This window comes from Delphinus delphis, chromosome 3 (genome assembly GCF_949987515.2).
Source record: "Delphinus delphis chromosome 3, mDelDel1.2, whole genome shotgun sequence".
NCBI lineage: Eukaryota > Metazoa > Chordata > Mammalia > Artiodactyla > Delphinidae > Delphinus > Delphinus delphis.
In genome coordinates, this window is record NC_082685.1 from 46,231,875 (window position 1) to 46,251,152 (window position 19,278).

Sequence of the window (19,278 nt, forward strand, 5' to 3'; positions counted from 1 at the left end):
GCAGCTCTACCTGAAAAAAAATACTAAACAAACATAGCCGAATGCCATATATGAAGCATGATTAGATTCTGAATCAAAAAAAGTTTTAAAACAGCTATAAAAGATACTTTGGAGAGAATTGGGTTATTTAAAATATAGACTATATATCTGAGTATAGTGAAGTTGATTTTCTGGACATCATAGTCCTAAGGGAGGACTATGTTATGGTCTTTAGGGTTAACGTGTTATAATATCTGCAATTAATTTTCAAGTAGTTCTGAAAAAATGCACGTGTGTGTGTGTGTGTGTGTGTGTGTGTGTGTGTGTGTGTGTATGGATAAACACATTCATCCATACATATTTAATGCAGTTAGGGCTAAATTTTAGCAATCAGTATATCTAGTTAAAGAGTATATGGATGTTAATTATACTAGTCTTTCAACTTTTACTGTGGACTTCAAATTTTTCAAAATTAAAAAATGAGGAAATACTAAAAATAGTAAAAGAAACAATTGTCTCAAAAAATGCATTTAAAAATAATTTGTTTCTCCCTCTGTCTGCCTCTTGTTTTCCTTCTCAGGTACACTGTCAGCTTTTTATTAATCATCACCCAATTGGGCTTCTGCAGTGTTTATTTTATGTTTATGGCAGACAATTTACAACAGGTAAAGAGGCCCCTTCTGGGCAGAGGCGGGGGAAAGCAGACCTCCTGCTGCTAGGGTTGCATTAGCAAAATTATAGTTTTTGGATCATGGGAAGAGAGGGCTTCATTTCTACTCCCTAGTCAGACTACACTTGGGAGTTCTTTCAGTCCTGGGAATCACTCTTTAAACGGATCATAGGGAAGCCGAAGCAACATCTGAGGAGTGTAACCAGGACGGAAAGAGAGGCTTGCAATCCTGTCCAACCAGAAATAATTGAGAATTTTTAGCCTGAAAAGTGTTGGTGAGCTTTTCTTTAGGCAGCTCAAGGTTGTCATGTAGACGACTTAAATTAAGGCAAACAAGTTGCAACATTGCCTTCATTGCATTCCCAACAGGCATTATAAATCAATCACAGCATTCTTTCTTGGTTTCATGGAATAAAGGAAGCATACTTGTTTTTGTGCACTCAAACAGCCAGAACTATGAAAGGCATTATAGATGGAATATTCAAGCAGACAGATTTTGCTCACTATTCAGAACTTTCTAACTTTTAGGGCTATCTAAAGTTGAAGAAGATATTCCTGTGTAATCAATTCCTATTCTCTGGATGTTTAAAAGAAAACCATTTGGTACGGAAGAAGAGCTTGACTAGATAACAAAAGGACCCTTCAGGCTTGAGATTTGATGATTCTAAGGGTTTCTGGTTGTCACAGTCATGGGTACTACGGTTTAGGGTTACCAGATTTGGCAAATAAAAATATATGACACCCAGTTAAATTGGAATTTCAGATAAGCAGCATATTTTTTTTTTACTACAGTACAGGTATGTCCTTATGTAATATTTAGGACATACTTTTACTAAAATGTTACCTGTTAATTATCTGAAATTGAAACTTAATGGCATCTTGTGTTAATGTGGCACCTCTAACTACACTGCCCTTCCTTGTGTTCCACATCAGATGGTGGAAGAAGCCTACGTGACCTCCAACACCTGCCAACCCAGGAAGATCCTGGTGCTGACCCCCACCCTGGACATTCGTTTCTACATGCTGGCAATCCTGCCCTTTCTGATCCTACTGGTGTTTATCCAGAACCTCAGGGTGCTGTCCGTCTTCTCAACACTGGCCAGTATCACCACCCTGTGGAGCATGGCTCTGATCTTTGAGTATATCGTGCAGGTCTGTGCCCAAAACTACCACAGAAGGGGGTCAGTGTCCAGGGCTTCTGAGACCCTTGGGGAGGGTCACTGTTGTCATGGGCAGATGAGACTGAGGAAGGTAACCTCCTGCTCTGAGCAGCCCCTGCCAAAATGATGTCCGTGAACACCTGCCCGTCAAGCTATAAAAGCTAGTCACCATCATCATCATTATCGTCACACTGGACAATGGGTCTTCAACAAATAGTTATTGATAGCTTCTATGACCCAGGCATTGTGCAAGGGGTGGGGATTCAGTAGTAAGTAAAATTGATGAGGTGTCTGCTTTCATGGAGGTTACAATCACTTGGGGTAATAAATCTCAATCAAATAACCAACCAAAATTGTAGCAGTGATAGGTTGACAAGGGATACATGGATGATAAAGGAATTCGATTTACTTTGTGCCAAATTCTTTACATAGATTAAATCTTCACAATGATGCTATTTTGGAAGTAATACTACTTTATCCTCAGTCCACAGACAAGAAAACTGATAAACAGAAAGTAATTTTTCCACTAATTACAGTCATTTTGCCTCCCAAGCCCATGCTTTGCTATCATTACAGGCCCTGAAATGTCACCATTATAGTTTCATTTCTTTGAAAGTCTCTGGGGTTGTATTAGTTTCCTGCTGTGACAAATTACCATAAATCTGGTGACTTCAAACAGCACAAAATTATCTCAGAGTTCTGGAAGTCTCACTGGGCAGGACTGCATTTCTTTCTGGAGGCTTGTGGGGAGAATCTGTTTCTTTGCTTTTTCTGGCTTCTAGAAGCTGCCCTCATGCCTTGGCTCATGGCCCACTTCCCTCTTCAAAACCAGCAATGTCAGGCCAAGTCTTTCTCATGCTGCCATCTCTGGTTCTCTCTTCCGATTCTCTCTTCCACTTTTAAAGTCCCTTGTGATTACATGGAATCTACCCAGGTAATCCAGGAGAATCTCGTTATTTTAAAATTAGCTTCAGCGGAAGTATAAAGCATTATCCACCTGTGCATCTCACCTCTCAGTTGTCTCCTTATTTTATTGTACAGGCATAGGAGTGTACAGTAGCTCTGCTGCTGCTCACGGCTCACATTCTAGTGCAGTAGCCTCAGTGATGTACGCTGTGATCACACCCATGCTGAACTCCTCCATCTAGTCTGAGAGATAAAGACTTAAAGAGGGGCCTGAAATTGCTCTTTGGAAAAGAAACTATAAAAGGTCCTATTGTCCTAAGGGCTTAAGAAGTGCCTGTGATAGCAGAGCTCAAAGCCTGAGCCCAGTGTTGCCAGTCTTTGGTCAGATTGTGGAAGTAGAACATGCCTCTTCTATTTTTCTTGGAATTTCTACTTTGATTTTGACTCTACACAATTCACGTAACTCACCTTTAAGTTTTGTGATAACTCTGATGTCCAAGAGTTTTTTTCCCTTTATCATTTTCGTACTCTCCCAATTGTATTCCCAAACTTGGATTTGAAATATCTGGAAATTCCCATTTATCTCAAGGGACGACATGAATCTCTTAGGAATAATTTCTTCTCAAATATATAATACTGTGAACTAAATAAATAAATAAATAAATAAAATTAGCTTGATTAGCTACCTTAATTCAGTCTGAAAACTTAATTCTCCTTTGCCATGTAATGTAACATATTCAAGGTTCCAGGGATTAGGAAGTAGACATTATTCTTCCCACAGGAGTCTATTAAAATAATCATTCCCTCTAGATCTGTGATAGCTACTGTGCCAGCCAGAAGACTTCACGGCTCCGAGAGAAGTGATGGGAAAGAGGTATTAGAGAACTGGGAAACAGAAGACCTGAATTCTTATCTGGGCTGTGCCACTCACTTGCAGAGTGGCCTTGGGCAGTTCCCTTCTTCTCCCCGGGTTCCATTTTCACCACATGTAAAGATGTGGTAAATCAAAATGTAAATATATACAATGTATTCCTTAAGAAGGAATGAAATTCTGATTTATGCTACAACATGATGAACCTTGAGGACATTATGCTTAGTGAAATAAGCCAGCCACAAAAAGACAAATATTATATGATTTCACTTGTAAGAGGTATCTAGAATAGTCAAATTCGTAAAGACAGAAAGTCGAATAGGGATTACCAGTGGGCTGGGTAATAGGGAGTTATTATTTAATGGGTGCAGAGTTTCGGCTGGGGATGATGATAAAGTTCTGGAGATGGAATGTGGTGATGGTTGTACAACAATGTGAAGGCTCTTAATGCCACTGAATTATACACTTAAAAGTGTTTAAAATGGTAACTTTTATGCCATGTATATTTTACCACAATAAAAATAAGTAACTTGTTTAAAAAATGAGAAGGCTGACTCAGCTGCAGATACCTCATGGGTGCTTCTAACACTGTCTCTGTTGACGTCGGGCAAGCCCAGCTCTCTACCAGATGTGGGGAGACTTCTCCGCCTTGGCAAAATGAATGCCCTTCTTCTACTTCCTTTCAGGAGATTCCAGATCCCAGGAACCTACCCTTGATGGCAAGCTGGAAGACTTTCTTGCTGTTCTTCGGTACAGCCATCTTCACGTTTGAAGGCGTCGGTATGGTAAGATGGGTGTAGGGTTTGAGGGAATGGTCCCCAGTGCTCTCTATGAAAGCCAGTCATTGGTCTAGGTGTCTAAATAGTCGTATTTATGAAAAGTGCAGAATATGATCTTCTCCTGGTGGAAGGGAAAGTCAGTACCCATTTACAGGGTGCCACCTGCCCCATACACCACACCAAGCCTTGAAGACTGAGTGAGAATTTACCATCAGGCCAGAGGGAGTGGGGCACTCCTGGCTGTAGAAAATGTGGGAGAAGATGAAAGGGGGTGTGGCCCCTTCCTGACTCTGGGCTGCCTGGTGAAGGATGTCTGTGCTTGTGGGGGAACCTGCTAGCTTTCTTTCTACCTTTTCTTTCTCAACCTCCTTTCATTTCTAGGTTCTGTCTCTCAAAAACCAGATGAAGCATCCACAACAGTTTTCTTTTGTTCTGTACTTCGGGATGTCCCTTGTCATCGTCCTCTACATCTGCCTGGGGACACTGGGCTACATGAAGTTTGGGTCAAACACCCAGGCCAGCATCACCCGCAACTTGCCCAATTGCTGGTACGTCCCTGCCCATCTGGGGTTGGGGGGAAGGGGAGGGGAGTCACAGGGTCTGAATCTTGGCAACAGAATGTGGCATCCCTGAGTTACCATTAGCAACAAATGTTAACTGCTAGTATTAGTATTATAATAACAGGTACGTTTAATAACCCAGGCATTGTGTATTATCTCATTTAATTCTCTCAACAGCTCTATGAGTTAGCATTATTACTATCAACTCCATTGAATGGATAAGGAAGTTGATATGTGGAGAGGCTGTAAGTAACTTGCCCAGCTCACACTGCTCATGAGAAGTTGAAACTTGAAACTTAATCTCTCTGACTCTATGGTTCACAGGCTGTCAAACAGGAATGATCTGAGAGTGTCTATGAAACAGAAATAGCAACAACAAAAAGTATAACTCCAGAGTAATGATTGAGGGGCCTGCAAGTGGACTGCTACTCAGGACCCCAATTCCAGAAAGGGGCCTAAGCTGCCACTGCTATGCCCCACTTGGTTCTTGGACTGGAGTTCTTGCATTCAGTCGTTGATTCACTTACTCATTCATTCATTCATCCAGGAAGTGTTTTGGGGACTGGCACATAGCATTCATCTAGTATTAGCTATTGTCATTATTCTGGCAGTATTGGGGGCAGAATGACTAAGCAGTCAGTAGAACCAAGTGTTTAAGAGCACAGATTCTACACCTGAGCAATGGGATTTGATCCTGGTTCTCACGTGACCTTGGATAAGCTAACCTAATCTTGCAGACTTCATATCCATCCTCCATAAAATAAGGATAATACTCTCGCCTATTTGTATCAGTCAGGATAGGTTGTGCTCTGGTAATAAAATAAACCACTCCAAAGTCTCAATGGCTGAACACACAAATGCTTAATTGTATGTTCATGCTACATGTCCGTTACGGGATGGCTGGGGCTCAGCTCTGCACCATCCCCACTCCAAGACCTAGACTGATGGAATAGCCACTCCCTGAAACATTGGTGGTTTCCATGGCAAAGGGCACATTGAATCATACCCTTTACCACGAAGCTGCTAAAGCTTCTCTAGGAAGTGACATATGTCTCTTCTGCTCACACTTCGTCCGTCAAAGCAAGTGGCCACGCCTCACTCCAAGGGGCAGGGAAGTGAAATTCTACCATGTGTCTGGAGGACTGGGAGGTATTTGGTGAGCAGCGCAAATGACTGCCATGCTATCTCAGGGAGTGACTGTGAGGGTGAATTGGCTTAATATACATAAAATGCTTAGAAAAATGTCTGGCACGCAGTAAATGCTCATTGCATGTTAGCTATTATCACTGCTATGTCTCCGCGCAGCCTTGGTCTTTTGGAAGTGAGTAGGATGGTGGGGCGTTCATTTCCCATAAGGCCAAAGCTGTAAAATGAGAAAAATGTCACCAGTCCCACCCACTTCACTGTGTTGTGGTAATGACTAGATGAGATAATAAACGTGGAATTTCTTTGAAGTGGTGACTTATTTTACACGAGTAAGATATCAGCCTAATATGCTGTTCTTATTCTGGGTAATTCGGGCTGCCACTAGTTACCTTGGGCAGGGCGGGTGCTTTCCTTCTGGTATATCAGCTGGAAAAAAACGGGCATCGGGTGCTGTGAGAACCTCACAGCTTCTCTGAACCTGGCTGGTGATGAGATTCTCCAGAACAGCCTTAAAGAAGGAATGAACAAATATCCCCTCCCAATGAGCGAAAGACCAACAACCCAAAGAGAAATGGGCCTCAGCAAACAGTTCACAGGCAACTCAGAAAGTGACATTTTATATATTTGAAAAGCTACTCTGTCTCCCTCATAATCATAGCAATGCCAATTTTACAAAACACAACGGCACAAACCAGCATGTGTTCACACACTGTGTTTTGCCAAGGATGGAGGGAAGCAAGCACTCCATTATGCTGGGACAACAAATGTGCAATATGTCGAGAGCTATCAAAAAAAAATTTTTTAACATCTTTATTGGAGTATAATTGCTTTACAATGGTATGCTAGTTTCTGCTTTACAACAAAATGAATCAGTTTTATATATATACATATGGTCCCATATCTCTTCCATCTTGAGTCTCCCTCCCTCCCACCCGCCCTATCCCACCCCTCCAGGTGATCACAAAGCACCGAGCTGATCTCCCTGTGCTATGCTGCTGCTTCCCACTAGCTATCTACCTTACGTTTGGTAGTGTATATATGCCCATGCCTCTCTCTTGCTTTGTCACAACTTACCCTTCCCCCTCCCCATATCCTCAAGTCCATTCTCTAGTAGGTCTGTGTCTTTACTCCTGTCTTACCCCTAGGTTCTTCATGACATTTTTTTTCTTAAATTCCATATATATGTGTTAGCATACGGTATTTGTCTTTCTCTTTCTGACTTACTTCACTCTGTATGACAGACTCTAGGTCTATCCACCTCATTACAAATAGCTCAATTTCGTTTCTTTTTATGGCTGAGTAATATTCCATTGTATATATGTGCCACATCTTCTTTTTTTTTTTTTTTTTTTGCCACATCTTCTTTATCCATTCATCTGATGATGGACACTTAGGTTGTTTCCATCTCCGGGCTATTGTAAATAGAGCTGCAATGAACATTTTGGTACATGACTCTCTTTGAATTATGGTTTTCTCAGGGTATATGCCCAGTAGTGGGATTGCTGGGTCATATGGTAGTTCTATTTGCAGTTTTTTAAGGAACCTCCATACTGTTCTCCACAGTGGCTGTATCAATTTACATTCCCACCAACAGTGCAAGAGGGTTCTCTTTTCTCCACACCCTCTCCAGCATTTATTGTTTCTAGATTTTTTGATGATGGCCATTCTGACTGGTGTGAGATGATATCTCATTGTAGTTTTGATTTGCATTTCTCTAATGATTAGTGATGTTGAGCATTCTTTCATGTCTTTGTTGGCAGTCTGTATATCTTCTTTGGAGAAGTGTCTATTTAGGTCTTCTGCCCATTTTTGGATTGGGTTTTTTGTTTTTTGTTATTAAGCTGCATGAGCTGCTTATAAATTTTGGAGATTAATCCTTTGTCAGTTGCTTCAGTTGCAAATATTTTCTTCCATTCTGAGGGTTGGCTTTTGGTCTTGTTTATGGTTTCCTTTGCTGTGTAAAAGCTTTGAAGTTTCATTAGGTTCCATTTGTTTATTTTTGTTTTTATTTCCATTTCTCTAGGAGGTGGGTCAAAAAGGATCTTGCTGTGATTTATGTCATAGAGTGTCCTGCCTATGTTTTCCTCCAAGAGTTTGATAGTGTCTGGCCTTACATTTAGGTCTTTAATCCATTTTGAGCTTATTTTTGTGTATGGTGTTAGGGAGTGATCTAATCTCATACTTTTACATGTACCTGTCCAGTTTTCCCAGCACCACTTATTGAAGAGTCTGTCCTTTCTCCACTGTACATTCCTGCCTCCTTTATCAAAGATAAGGTGATCATATGTGCGTCAGTTTATCTCTGGGCTTTCTATCCTGTTCCATTGATCTATCTTTCTGTTTTTGTGCCAGTATCATACTGTCTTGATTACTGTAGCTTTGTAGTATAGTCTGAAGTCAGGGAGCCTGATTCCTCCAGCTCCGTTTTTCATTCTCAAGATTGCTTTGGCTATTCAGGGTCTTTTGTGTTTCCATACAAATTGTGAAATTTTCTGTTCTAGTTCTGTGAAAAATGCCAGTGGTAGTTTGATAGGGATTGCATTGAATCTGTAGATTGCTCTGGGTAGTAGAGTCATTTTCACAATGTTGATTCTTCCAATCCAAGAACATGGTATATCGCTCCATCTATTTGTATCATCTTTAATTTCTTTCATCAGTGTCTTATAATTTTCTGCATACAGGTCTGTTGTCTCCTTAGGTAGGTTTATTCCTAGATATTTTATTCTTTTTGTTGCAATGGTAAATGGGAGTGTTTTCTTGATTTCACTTTCAGATTTTTCATCATTAGTGTATAGGAATGCCAGAGATTTCTGTGCATTAATTTTGTATCCTGCTACTTTACCAAATTCATTGATTAGCTCTAGTAGTTTTCTGATAGCATCTTTAGGATTCTCTATGTATAGTATCATGTCATCTGCAAACAGTGACAGCTTTACTTCTTTTCTGATTTGGATTCCTTTTATTTCCTTTTCATCTCTGATTGCTGTGGCTAAAACTTCCAAAACTATGTTGAATAAGAGTGGTGAGAGTGGGCAACCTTGTCTTGTTCCTGATCTTAGTGGAAATGCTTTCAGTTTTTCACCATTGAGGACGATGTTGGCTGTGGGTTTGTCATATATGGCCATTATTATGTTGAGGAAAGTTCCCTCTATGCCTACTTTCTGCAGGGTTTTTATCATAAATGGGTGTTGAATTTTATCGAAAGCTTTCTCTGCATCTATTGAGATGATCATATGGTTTTTCTCCTTCAATTTGTTAATATGGTATATCACGTTGATTGATTTGCGTATATTGAAGAATCCTTGCATTCCTGGAATAAACCCCACTTGATCATGGTGTATGATCCGCTTAATGTGCTGTTGGATTCTGTTTGCTAGTATTTTGTTGAGGATTTTTGCATCAATGTTCATCAGTGATATTGGCCTGTAGTTTTCTTTCTTTGTGACATCCTTGTCTGGTTTTGGTATCAGGGTGATGGTGGCCTCGTAGAATGAGTTAGGGAGTATTCCTCCCTCTGCTATATTTTGGAAGAGTTTGAGAAGGATAGGTGTTAGCTCTTCTCTAAATGTTTGATAGAATTCACCTGTGAAGCCATCTGGTCCTGGCCTTTTGTTTGTTGGAAGATTTTTAATCACAGTTTCAATTTCAGTGCTTGTGATTGGTCTGTCCATATTTTCTATTTCTTCCTGATTCAGTCTTGGCAGGTTGTGCATTTCTAAGAATTTGTCCATTTCTTCCAGGTTGTCCATTTTATTGGCATAGAGTTTCTTGTAGTAATCTCTCATGATCTTTTGTATTTCTGTGGTGTCAGTTGTTACTTCTCCTTTTTCATTTCTAATTCTATTGATTTCAGTCTTCTCCTTTTTTTTCTTGATGAGTCTGGCTAATGGTTTATCAATTTTATTTATCTTCTCAAAGAACCAGCTTTTACTTTTATTGATCTTTGCTATCATTTCCTTCTTTTCTTTTTCATTTATTTCTGATAAAGATTTTTATGATTTCTTTCCTTCTGCTAACTTTGGGTTTTTTTTGTTCTTCTTTCTCTAATTGCTTTAGGTGCAAGGTTAGGTTGTTTATGCGAGATGTTTCCTGTTTCTTAAGGTAGGACTGTATTGCTATAAACTTCCCTCTTAGAACTGCTTTTGCTGCATCCCATAGATTTAGGGTCGTCGTGTCTCCATTGTCATTTGTTTCTAGGTATTTTTTAATTTCCTCTTTGATTTCTTCAGTGATCACTTCGTTATTAAGTAGTGTATTGTTTAGCCTCCATGTGTTTGTATTTTTTACAGATCTTTTCCTGTAATTGATACCTAGTCTCATAGCGTTGTGGTCGGAAAAGATACTTGATACAATTTCAATTTCCTTAAATTTACCAAGGTTTGATTTGTGACCCAAGATATGATCTATCCTGGAGAATGTTCCATGAGCACTAGAGAAAGATGTGTATTCTGTTGTTTTTGGATGGAATGTCCTATAAATATCAGTTAAGTCCATCTTGTTTAATGTATCATTTAAAGCTTGTGTTTCCTTAATTATTTTCATTTTGGATGATCTGTCCATTGGTGAAAGTGGGGTGTTAAAGTCCCCTACTATGAATGTGTTACTGTCGATTTCCCCTTTTATGGCTGTTAGTATTTGCCTTATGTATTGAGGTGCTCCTATGTAGGGTGCATAAATATTTACAATTGTTATATCTTCTTCTTGGATCGATCCCTTGATCATGATGTAGTGTCCTTCTTAGTCTCTTGTAATAGTCTTTATTTTAAAGTCTATTTTGTCTGATATGAGAATTGCTACTCCAGCTTTCTTTTGGTTTCCATTTGCATGAAATGTCTTTTTCCATCCCCTTACTTTCAGTCTGTATGTGTCTCTAGGTCTGAAGTGGGTCTCTTGTAGACAGCAAATATATAGGTCTTGTTTTTGTATCCATTCAGCCAGTCTGTGTCTTTTGGAGGGAGCATTTAGTCCATTTACATTTAAGGTAATTATCGATATGTATGTTCCTATTCCCATTTCCTTAATTGTTTCGGGTTCGTTATTGTAGGTCTTTTCCTTCTCTTGTGTTTCTTGCCTAGAGAAAGATCCTTTAGCAGTTGTTGTAAAGCTGGTTTGGTGGTGCTGAACTCTCTCAGCTTTTGCTTGTCTGTAAAGGTTTTAATTTCTCCATCAAATCTGAATGAGATCCTTGCTGGGCAGAGTAATCTTGGTTGCAGGTTTTTCTCTGTCATCACTTTAAATATGTCCTGCCAGTCCCTTCTGGCTTGCAGAGTTTCTGCTGAAAGATCAGCTGTTAACCTTATGCGGATTCCCTTGTGTGTTATTTGTTGTTTTTCCCTTGCTGCTTTTAATATGTTTTCTTTGTATTTAATTTTTGACAGTTTGATTAATATGTGTCTTGGTGTATTTCTTCTTGGATTTCTCCTCTATGGGACTCTCTGTGCTTCCTGGACTTGATTAACTACTTCCTTTCCCATATTAGGGAAGTTTTCAACTATAATCTCTTCAAATATTTTCTCAGTCCCTTACTTTTTCTCTTCTTCTTCTGGAACCCCTATAATTCGAATGTTGGTGCGTTTAATGTTGTCCCAGAGGTCTCTGAGACTGTCCTCAGTTCTTTTCATTCTTTTTTCTTTATTCTGCTCTGCAGTAGTTATTTCCACTATTTTATCTTCCAGGTCACTTATCGGTTCTTCTGCCTCAGTTATTCTGCTATTGATCCCATCTAGAGTATTTTTCATTTCATTTATTGTGTTGTTCATCATTGTTTGTTTCCTCGTTAGTTCTTCTAGGTCCTTGTTAAATATTTCTTGCATTTTGTCTATTCTGTTTCCAAGATTTTGGATCATCTTTACTATCATTATTCTGAATTCTTTTTCAGGTAGACTGCCTCTTTCCTCTTCATTTGTTAGATCTGGTGGGTTTTTATCTTGCTCCTTCATCTGCTGTGTGTTTTTCTGTCTTCTCATTTTGCTTATCTTACTGTGTTTGGGGTATCCTTTTTGCAGGCTGCAGGTTCGTAGTTCCCATTTTTTAGTGTCTGTCCCCAGTGGCTACAGTTAGTTCAGTGGGTTGTGTAGGCTTCCTGGTGGAGGGGACTAGTGCCTGTGTTCTGGTGGATGAGGCTGGATCTTGTCTTTCTAGTGGGCAGGTCCATGTCTGGTGGTGTGTTTTGGGGTGTCTGTGGACTTATTATGATTTTAGGCAGCCTCTCTGCTAATGGGTGGGGTTGTGTTCCTGTCTTGCTAGTTGTTTGGCATAGGATGTTCAGCACTGTAGCTTGCTGGTCGTTGAGTGAAGCTGGGTGCTGGTGTTGAGATGAAGATCTCTGGGAGATTTTCGCCATTTGATATTATGTGGAGCTGGGAGGTCTCTTGTGGACCAGTGTCCTGAAGTTGGCTCTCCCACCTCAGAGGCACAGCACTGACTCCTGGCTGCAGCACCAAGAGCCTTTCATTCACACGGCTCAGAATAAAAGGGAGAAAAAGTAGAAAGAAAGAATTAGTAGAAGTAGAAAGAAAGAAAGAAAGAAAGGAAGGAAGGAAGGAGGGAGGGAGGCAGTAAGGAAGGAAGGAGGGAAGGAAGGAAAAAAGAAAGAAGGTAAAGTAAAATAAAATAAAGTAAGATAAAATATAATAAAGTTATTAAAATAAAAAAATTATTATTAAGAGAAAAACAAAAACAACAACAAAAAACAATGGAACAGAGCCGTAGGACAAATGGTGGAAGCAAAGCTATACAGACAAAATCTCACACAGAAGCATACACATACACACTCACAAAAAAAGGAAAAGGGGAAAAAATCATAAATCTTGCTCTCAAAGTCCACCTCCTTAATTTGTGATGATTCGTTGTCTATTCATGTATTCCACAGATGCAGGGTACATCAAATTGATTGTGGAGCTTTAATCCGCTGCTTCTGAGGCTGCTGGGAGAGAGTTCCCTTTCTCTTCTTTGTTCTCACAGCTCCCAGGGGCTCAGCTTTGGATTGAGCCCCGCCTCTGCGTGTAGGTAGCCGGAGGGCGTCTGTTCTTCGCTCAGACAGGACGGGGTTAAAGGAGCCGCTGCTTTGGGGGCTCTGGCTCACTCAGGCCGGGGGGAGGGAGGGGCACGGAGTGCAGGGCGAGCCTGCGGCGGCAGAGGCCGGCATGACGTTGCACCAGCCTGAGGCGCACCGTGCGTTCTCCCGAGGAAGTTGTCCCTGGATCCCGGGACCCTGGCAGTGGCGGGCTGCACAGGCTCCCGGGAGGGGAGGTGTGGATAGTGACCTGTGCTCGCACACAGACTTCTTGGTGGCGGCAGCAGCAGCCTTAGCGTCTCATGCCTGTCTCTGGGGTCCGCGCTTTTAGCCACGGCTTGCGCCAGTCTCTGGAGCTCCTTTAAGCAGCGCTCTTAATCCCCTCTCCTCGCGCACCAGGAAACAAAGAGGGAAGGAAAAGTCTCTTGCCTCTTCTGCAGGTCCAGACTTTTCCCCGTACTACCTCCCGGCCAGCCGTGGCGCACTAACCCCCTGCAGCTTGTGTTCAAGCCGCCAGTCCTCTCCCGGCGCTCCTTCTGAAGACGGAACCTCAGCTCCCAGCCCCGCCCAACCCGGCGGGTGAGCAGACAAGCCTCTCGGGCTGGTGAGTGCCGGTCGGCCCCGATCCTCTGTGCGGGAATCTCTCCGCTTTTCCCTCCACACCCCTGTTGCTGCGCTCTCCTCCGTGGCTCCGAAGCTTTCCCCCTCCGCCACCCGCAGTCTCCGTCCGCGAAGGGGCTCCTAGTGTGTGGGAACGTTTCCTCCTTCACAGCTCCCTCCCACTGGTGCAGGGCCCGTCCCTATCCTTTTGTCTCTGTTTATTCTTTTTTCTTTTGCCCTACCCAGGTACGTGGGGGGTTTCTTGCCTTTTGGGAGGTCTGAGGTCTTCTGCCAGCGTTCAGTAGGTGTTCTGTAGGAGTTGTTCCACGTGTAGATGTATTTCTGGTGTATCTGTGGGGAGGAAGGTTATCTCCGCGTCTTACTCTTCCGCCATCTTCCCGGAAGCCTCCCAAACTTTTATTTTTTATTTTATTTCTTTTTATTGAGGTATAGTTGATGCATAATGTTATATAAGTTTCAAGTGTACAACATAGTGATTCACAATTTTCAAAGATTATATTCCATTTATAGTTATTATAAAATATTGGCTATATTCTCTGTGTTGTACAATATATCCTGTAGCTCATTTATTTTATACACAGTAGTTTGTATCTCTTAATCCCCTACCCCTATCTTGCCCCTCCCCCATCCCTCTCCCCACTGGTAATCACTAGTTGGTTCTCTATATCTGTGAATGTGCTTCTTTTTTGTTATATTCATTAGTTTGTTTTATTTTTTAGATTCCACATATAAGTGACATCATACAGTGTTTATCTTTCTCTGTCTGACTTATTTCACTTAACATAATACCCTCCAAGTCCATCCATGTTTCTGCAAATGGCAAATTTTCATTCTTGTTTAGGGCTGAGTAGTATTCCATTGTGTGTATCTGTGTGTCTGTGTGTAACATACATATATATATATATGTATATACACACTGGATTGAACATGGGGGTATATGTATCTTTTTGAATTAGTGTTTTAATTTTTTTTTTCAGTTATATACCCAGGAGTAGAACTGCTGGGTCATATGGTAGTTTTGTTTTTAGTTTTTTGAGGAACGTCCATACTGTTTTCCACAGTGGCTGCACTAATTTACAGCACTGTATGACAGTACCCTTTTCTGAGAGCTATCAAAATGTTAAATCACATATACTTTTACCCAACATTTTTACTTCTGGGGTCATATACTGTATGTGCATAGGTATATGTACAAGCATATTCTTTACTGCATTGTTTACTGGCAAGAGACTAGGAATAATCTAAATATCCATTCATTGGAGACTGGTTAAAAAATTATAGTATATCCGTGCAATTGGAATATCAAGCAGCTATTAAATAGAAGAGCCAGATCTATGTATCTGTGTGTACTGATAGGGAACAATCTCTAAGAAATATTTAATGACTAAAAACAGATCAGTGGTGTGTAGATGATGCTTCTGTGTGTGTGTGTGTGTGTGTGTGTGTGTGTGTGTGTGTGTATACACCTACATTCTGTGTAAGTTTGTATCTACACTATTTCTGGAAGGGCTTCAAGAAAATTGTTTGAAGAGTTGCCTATGGAGAGAGGAACTGGAGACTGGGAATCAAAGGTGGGAGGGAGTCCTGGTAGGACCTTTGTACTGTGAATTTTACTCCATACAGGTATACCTTTCTTAAAAAGTAAAAGAAAAAAAAAAAAAAGAAAGGCACAGATTCCTGAGCCACAGGCCTATTGAACGAGAATCTCCAAGAATGTACACTTTTAATAAGCTTCCCAGGTGGCTCTGGTGGCGGGTCAGGCTGAGTCAGTGGAAGTTAGGCAATTCTATAACTCAACTAGTCCCAGCTTCCAAGCAGTGGATGAGTCCTGTGCGGCCCTGCCCAGGAGCCACGTCGAATTTCACGTGCTGTCCCTCTCTCTGCAGGTTGTACCAGTCGGTCAAGCTGATGTACTCCATCGGCATCTTCTTCACTTATGCCCTCCAGTTCCACGTGCCAACTGAGATCATCATCCCCGTCGTCATCTCCCAGGCGTCAGAGAGCTGGGTGCTGTTTGCAGACCTGTCTGTCCGCACGGCCTTGGTCTGTCTGACCTGTGAGTAAGATAAAAGGGCTCTCTTTGCCCAAAGCTGTGGCCGGGAGCCACATTGACAGCTACCCCCATCACTGGCTTGGCCACTAGCCAAGCAAGATATTTCACTTTCTGGAACCGCAACTTTCCAACTGAAAAATGGGCTTAACAGAACTGTCACATAGTAAATGTTATAGTAATCTCTACTGTCTACACATAGAAAGAATACATTGACTGGTTTGAGGGAGAAAGAAGCGTCATTTATTCATTCCTATATGCCTCCTATATGTCAGGCACAGCACTGACATTATCTAAGACTCATGACAGCCTAACTATGTAATATGACCAATTGAAGGGACTATGACCCAGGAAATTAAGTAACATGCTAACATCATAAACAGGTGCTAAGTGACAGAGCTGGGATTTGAATGCAGGTTGTGTAGCACCAAAGTCTGTGTTTTCCATTGTGCCATATTCCTTCCTATCATGAATTAAGGTCAAGTCTCCTTAAAGTGGCGTTTAACTATAGAGAAAAACCCCAAGGGGCTGATTTGTTACAGTCTTGGAAGTCATTTTGTCCTCCCTTCCTCCGTCCCTCCCTTTCTTCCTTCCTTCCTGCTTCCTTCCATTCATTCATCCATTCATTACCTCATTCATTCTACATCAGGTGCCATTGTAGATGTTTGGGAAACATTGTGAACAGGGCTGGGAAACTCTTTCTCTGAAGCATGTTCAGAGAAAGAAGATCAAAACAGGTGTCCCATGAAGAATGAGGGAAAGAACTATGGAGGTTTTGCCTGGAGAAGCAAAGGCTTGGGGAAATTCTATATCTGTTCTCAAACACCTGTGGGATTATTGTGCAAGAGAGAGAGCAGATTTCATCTTAAAGTCTCCAGGAGTCAGTGTTTACAGTTGAGGGAATCCCATCTCAGTTCAGGGTCAGGAGAAAGTGTGTAAATCTTGGAGCAGACCAGCAGAACAATATACTACCAGATGCTATACTCCACATAACTGGAGTTCTATAAGCAGAAACAGCTTGGCCTAAGGTGTTGTTAGGCCAACTTGTTGTTACAGAGAGTTCCTAGTCTGTACCAAGACATCAGGAACCTGTAAATACATTGTTTTGAGATCATTCCCAATAGGAAGGGTGTACATTGAAGAGAAACACTGAGTAGTTCAGGCCACTTGGTATCAGGGAAAGGGCATCGCTAGAGACAGCTGACTTTCAATGACATGTCCTGCTTCTGTTCTGTGCTGAATGACCACTTCTTCCTCTTTTATTCATCTGTCAATTCTGTTATCCTTCATTCAGTAATCATTTGTTGAACACCTACTATGTGCCTGACATTGTGCTAGGTGCTACGGATACAATAATGAATCATGAAAAAGACATGGCTCCTGCCCCCATGAGGCTTATAGTTTGAGTGGGAAATATACGCAGGCAAATAATTATAGCACACTGTGATGAATGTTAAGATGGTACACAGTGATGTACCAGAGGATAGTTAAGACTGTAAGAAGAGGCTACCCTAAGAGCACCTGAGAAGGTCCTATAACTTAGCCTGGGCCAGGTCAGGAAGTCCTCGCCACTGGAGTGATATTTCAGTTAAGACCTAAAAGGAGGCAGGTGGAAGCAGTGGAGAATGTACCACATGCAGTGAGCAGGCTCTGCACAGATTGGAGGCAAGTACTTACATACAGCCTCTCTGGAGAACTGAAAGCATAAGGAGTGATAAGATGCGAAGCCAGAGGATTTGGCAGGGCCCAAGTCCTAAGGGACCTTGTGCTAAGGAGATCAGGCAGTGGGGAAGGGCCCACAGCAATGGGTTAGCATGACCAGATCTGACCCTTCTAGAGCACTCCTCCAGTCCACCGTGCATTGTAGCTTTCCTTGAGCATATCTTCTCTCTGCCCTGCCTGCATGAGCTCTCCTAAAGAACAGACACTGAATTTTCTCTGTACTTCCTCCAGTAAGCAATTTATTAAATATCTGATAAAGGAAAGCTGTGGACGAGGATCATCCCATCAGAGAGGTGATGGATTCTCAACCGTGAGAGTCTATGAGTCTCTCTTGTTCTCTGATTAGATGTGCTGGAGCAATTTCAGAAAGAGGTGATGTTTTCTTCAAGACCCAGAAAGCTAGTCTGAGTGCTTTCCAGAGCTGGTTTTCCCTAATTTATTCATAGGAAAATCATATGGCTGTATAAAGTTAAGTCACATAATTTATATGTTTATTCATTCAAATATTATCAAAATTGGACTCCCCTCGAAAATCCATGATATATGTTCATTGTATGTATAAAAGGTGGATATCTAAGAGTGTCTATGGAAGAGAAGAGATGGTGAGTCAGCCGCCTTATGCTGTCTGCATGTTTTATATCCTCCTTAATTACCAGTTTCCTTCTAAGAGTAGGAAAACCAGTGGTTGAGAGTCTGGGAGCAGCAGAGCCACCTCTCATTGTTTATCTATCCTTGCTTCTAGACAGCGACTATATTGTGTAGATTAGTACAAATTCACTGTAGATGCAGTGCCTGGGCAAGAGTCAAGCGTTTATCAAGCACCTACTGTATATCAAGTTCTTTCACGTACATTAGAGGCAACCTAGTAGGGTGGAAAGGGCCTTAGATTGGACATTTCAGTGGCTTCTCATCTCAGCTCTGTGTGACCTTGGGCACAACCCATTCCCTCTAGAGCTCTAGATTTCCCCAGCTCTGTGATGACAAGGTTATAATAGATAGGTGGTAGAGGATCCTTTTCAATAAATATTATATGTGAAAAACCCAATAGATAAAACATAAAAGGAGAGCATGTTTTGGCAGCTAAAACAGAGGTGGGAGTCCAGAGCCACAGTGCCTGTTCTGCTCCAGTTCACAATGGGCTCCTTTCCCACCTCTTCAATGGTCTGTCAGGCACCTGTAGAATTACACAAGTCTCCAAAGAAATGATTTGTTTCTGGGCTCCCTTTCTGCAGGAACGTTCAGCAATTCTAAACTTCTTTTTTCCCCGCAAGTGTCTCAGCCATCCTCATCCCCCACCTGGACCTGGTCATCTCCCTGGTGGGCTCTGTGAGCAGCAGTGCCCTGGCCCTCATCATCCCGCCCCTCCTGGAGCTCATCACCTTTTACCCTGAAGACATGAGCTGTGTCACCATTGCAAAGGACATCATGATCAGCATCCTGGGCCTTTTGGGGTGTGTATTTGGAACATACCAAGCCCTCTGTGAGTTGATCCAACCCATCAACTATTCCATAGCCAACTCCACAGCTGTCTATGCATAATTATCTATTTTTATTCTGATAGTTCTCCCTTACTCCCATCCCCAATTTGACTTCTATTGTGGATGTTATATACATTCATCAAACCCCCACATCTCTATATTAATTAGTGGCTTCTTTATCTTTCCAAGAGAAATGTAGGTGACACAAGTCAGTACTGATACCTCTCAGGCTATGTCTTTTCTGGTTTTTGGATTTCTCTGGAGGCCTTTTGTACCTCCGAACCAAAACCACATTCAACCGTTTGTATTATCAGCCTCATT

The 19,278-nt window shown here is 41.6% G+C and overlaps 1 protein-coding gene across 1 annotated transcript in view; it reads left to right on the forward strand.

Moving 5' to 3' along the window:
- The window catches only part of SLC36A3 (solute carrier family 36 member 3), a 38,665-nt gene extending 19,647 nt beyond the window's left edge, over positions 1 to 19,018 (forward strand). The window contains exons 5-10 of the mRNA XM_060008494.1: positions 560 to 644; positions 1,583 to 1,801; positions 4,273 to 4,371; positions 4,747 to 4,913; positions 15,594 to 15,767; positions 18,751 to 19,018. Coding sequence (XP_059864477.1) covers positions 560 to 644; positions 1,583 to 1,801; positions 4,273 to 4,371; positions 4,747 to 4,913; positions 15,594 to 15,767; positions 18,751 to 19,018 — 1,012 coding nt within the window. The remainder of the gene's footprint in view (positions 1 to 559; positions 645 to 1,582; positions 1,802 to 4,272; positions 4,372 to 4,746; positions 4,914 to 15,593; positions 15,768 to 18,750) is intronic.
- The last annotated feature ends 260 nt before the right edge of the window (positions 19,019 to 19,278 follow it).